The 3,755-nt window shown below is 30.2% G+C and overlaps 1 protein-coding gene across 1 annotated transcript; it reads right to left on the bottom strand.

Moving 5' to 3' along the window:
• Positions 1–915: 915 nt before the first annotated feature.
• LOC133829789 (carbonic anhydrase 2-like) lies at positions 916–3,037 on the bottom strand. Its single transcript, XM_062259584.1, has 8 exons — positions 2,920–3,037; positions 2,501–2,604; positions 2,258–2,383; positions 2,087–2,135; positions 1,820–1,936; positions 1,564–1,703; positions 1,340–1,445; positions 916–1,235 (listed from the first exon to the last, which is right to left on the bottom strand). Exons 2-8 carry the CDS (start codon positions 2,569–2,571, stop codon positions 1,083–1,085), a joined length of 762 nt encoding a protein of 253 aa, XP_062115568.1. The 5' UTR covers positions 2,572–2,604; positions 2,920–3,037; the 3' UTR covers positions 916–1,082.
• Positions 3,038–3,755: the final 718 nt, after the last annotated feature.

A 3,755-nucleotide genomic window follows, 5' to 3' on the forward strand; every position in this document is an offset into this window, starting at 1 on the left:
ATTTTTTTTCACTTTCAAAATTTTTTTAAACAGGTTTTCGACTTTTCGTTTCTTCTTTTTATTCTCTTCTTCAAATCAATACCTCATTTTGTATTGTTAAACAAAAAATAAAAATAAAAGTTATCAAACACATTTCTTTAAAAAAAAAAACAAAAAAAAAAAGATAAAATAGTTACCAAACATATTTTTATTTTTTAAAAATAGAAAAAACAAAAATAAAAATAATATTTCCATTTTATGTTTAAAAAATTCAAAAACAAAAATTTTACCAAACACAACCTATAATTTTCCTTTTCAATTTGATGTTTTAAGAATGATAAATACGGTGAAGGGACTAAATTGTAGTATTAATAAAAAAATGGGGACCTAAATACTACTCGTAAATTTAAAATAGGGACCTAAGTGATACTTTTGATGTAAAATAGATACCTCAAGTGCTATTCATCCAAATAAGATCAAACTTATATATTGATCATTATCCTGCTCAAGTGAAAAATGGGAGCACTTTGGGCAAGAGCTCTATATTCGGCTTCGGACTTAAATCTAGCTATGACCTTTAGTTTTATAAAGCTCCATGATATTAAGTTTCCACCAATCTGATACACAGAATGTTTCTACGTTTAAAATCTTCGTTGCTCTTAATATAATACTTTGGAGCTTGCATGTGAATTGACTTAATTTATTCAGATTGAAGGAGATGTCAGGTCGATTGAGATTTAAGTATTGCAACCCTTTGATTATGCTTCAGAACAGTGTTACATTTTCAAAGGGCTCAATGTCATTAGATTTAGTTTCTATTTTACTTGTTGGATCGAAGAGTACAACAGGCATACGATGCTGAGAATTTTTTAGATATTTATTATTGGACAGAAGATTAGGATATCTAGGAGAAGGAAACAAGCTAAAGCAAAGAAATAAATTAAAACACGTTTTAACAATTTTTTATTAAATGTCGTATAATAAATAAAGAACACATGATGATCCTTAACCAATTACATAACACACTACAAATAATAATTAATTAAACAAACGCAATATGAAAACACAAGTAGAGAACATTTTACTGTTATACATTTAAGGTTTTAAAATAAAGTACTCTGCTCAAGTTCCCATAGCTTGAAAGATCCATTCACAAAATCATAGTATCCACCCCTAAGTGCTATCTTTTTCTCTTCAACTCCTCTTTGAACAAATGGATAAGAATGTAGATTCTTTAGAGACACATTCACTGCTTCCTGCACATTCAATTATTCAACAACAATAATATATTAGTTCGTATTGTTAAGATTAATTTAACATTCGTTGGTAAATTGGATAATTTATTAGAATTAATTATTACCTCAGCACATATTTCACATTGTTCTTCAAATGTCAAATTTTTGTGTTCAACCTTGACTTTATCCTTGGCAGCTTGAGCAATGTTGACCCAATCATCAATGAAGTCACTGTAGATTTAATCAATAAGGTTAGATCGGTCACTATGATGAGTGAAAATTAGCTTGATGAACTAAATTATTAAATATTTATGTGAATAATTCAAATTATAAAAAGTTTCAATCTTACAAGGGAGCTGAACCATCTTCAGGATAAGACATAAGCCTTTTTACGCCACCACAACGACTATGTCCAATCACCAAAATATTCTCTACCTTAAGCTCCTCTACCGCATATTCAATAATTGCTCCGACGTTTGAGTATTTCAACTGTGAAATTAATTAGATAATAACAAAGATTAATAGTGAAGTAATTTATATATGATGAATTAAGATTAGGTATTTCAAAATTAGATTAAATTGTAATTAATTATTAAATAAATTACTTGGTCAAAAGTTGGAATCAAGTTGCCAATATTGCGGGCCATGAAAGCTTCTCCGGGTTGAAAATTTAAGATATGGGAAGGACTCACTCGAGAATCCGAGCATGCAAATACTAAAAACTGTTCATTTGATCAATTAAGATGAATTAAATATAAATCAACAAATATATATTAAAAATAAAAGAGAGATATGTGGATGTGGATGTGTATTTGTTTTTCTTCTCTTTCACACAAAAAATGCATGTATTTAATCAGGGTATGCGAACGTACCTTAGGATGTTGGGTTGCGGCAAGTTCATTAAACAAGCATGGGTACTTGCTGCAATATCATCCCATCAAATAATTAGGCAAGTGTTTTTTTAATTATAACTTCTAACCTCGTAAATGATATAATTACAAATAATATATATAAATATGTTGTTTTTATATATTCGCTCTTACTGAAATTTATTGGAGAGAAAGTGCTTAAATCCATGAACAATTTTCTGAACAGGATCAACATGCTCAGGTTGCACCTTGTCAAAGCTTTCATCTTCATCGCTTTCGCTTTCACTTTCGGCCTTCTCACTATTCAATCAATTTTATAATATAATAATTATTATATATAAAGCTACATATTCATTGTAAATATATATATATATATCTAAAATCACAAATAATATCTAGTAAATATTAATTAATTACCTGATGATCACCAGATTCTTCTTGATGCTGCATTCATAATTGGCCAACTGGGAAAACTGTTCATCGGCCATTATATTCTGTTTGCTAATTTATGTGATTTCTTTCTGCAAATTCAAGTAATGAAGGAATTGTTATTATATGTTACTACGTATACTCGATCATGAAGATTCAGTGTATAAATATTTATATATAAGTATTATATAGATTGCATACCTTCCTGATTTTCCTCAAGTAGTGATGAGTTTAATTATATACGCATGCAAAGAGAACTCGCTTATAAAAACTAATTAAATAAAAAATATATAGACATTCAAATATAAACCGTATATATTCACTAACAGTAGCGTATTTATACTTGAAAGAAAAGTATCTAGCTAGCTATATAACTAAATTATAGTACTATATATATATAAACTAACCTTTCTGAAGAATCGATAATATTTTCTTCCGTACTATATGAGTAAGAGTTAGAATAACGAGAATAGTTTGGAATTGGAGCAAGAACAATAGTTATGAAAACCAAATAGAATTAGCAGAGATATATGTTTGAGGGCACAAAATCTCTTCTATTTATAAGCCAAACTTTCTTTCAATGTGCATACGTTGACGCGTGCACGTGTTTTTTTCTTTACAAAAAAATATTACCATATAGTAGGCTATTTATTAATAAGTGAAATATGCATTAATTAGCTTTTTAGACATTGACCAGCTCAGCATTCAAACATATACTATATAATTACATTATATGTTTTGGTGGACCCTAGGAGTCAAAAATGGACTCCTCATGGTCATCGATATATAACTATAATATTCAACCTGATGATGTTTTATATATTATATTTTATTGGATCAGATTTAAGAAAAGCGTTGGCGTTGGTTCCAGGAAGATATATATGTATATTCATCTTTAAAATTTAGTTATTGTCTAGAAGCTAAGAAACATGTGTTTGTTTAAATGGGTTCCGGAGTTCTAATCAAAACTGATACGAATGTAATGCAGCAGCCCAGTGAACCGTTGAAAGCATATCTAAGTAGGGTTGCTAATGTTGCTGCGCGAACTAGAGATGCCGACGAAAGTTCTAAGCTCATGGCAATGAGGGTGGGAATTCTTGTTGGAGGCGACCTGTGGCAAGAGCTACAGAGGAAAGGAGTTAATACTGTGGAGGAGGCGCGAGCTTCCGTCGCAGGAACCAACCAAGTCTCTGTCCAGCCCGTTGTAGCAGTAACGGATGTTGCAGCTACGGCTCAAATGGTT

Source organism: Humulus lupulus, chromosome 4 (genome assembly GCF_963169125.1).
Source record: "Humulus lupulus chromosome 4, drHumLupu1.1, whole genome shotgun sequence".
In the NCBI taxonomy this organism is placed as follows: Eukaryota; Viridiplantae; Streptophyta; class Magnoliopsida; order Rosales; family Cannabaceae; genus Humulus; species Humulus lupulus.

Bases quoted from the DNA above. Each gene is read 5' to 3' on its own strand.
- LOC133829789 (XM_062259584.1), bottom strand. From the start codon at position 2,571: ATGGCCGATGAACAGTTTTCCCAGTTGGCCAATTATGAATGCAGCATC. The intron at 2,136-2,257 runs GTAAGAGCGAAT...ATGATATTGCAG, and splicing joins TTTCTCTCCAATAAATTTCA to CAAGTACCCATGCTTGTTTA. The intron at 1,937-2,086 runs GTACGTTCGCAT...TCAAATGAACAG, and splicing joins CCGCAACCCAACATCCTAAG to TTTTTAGTATTTGCATGCTC.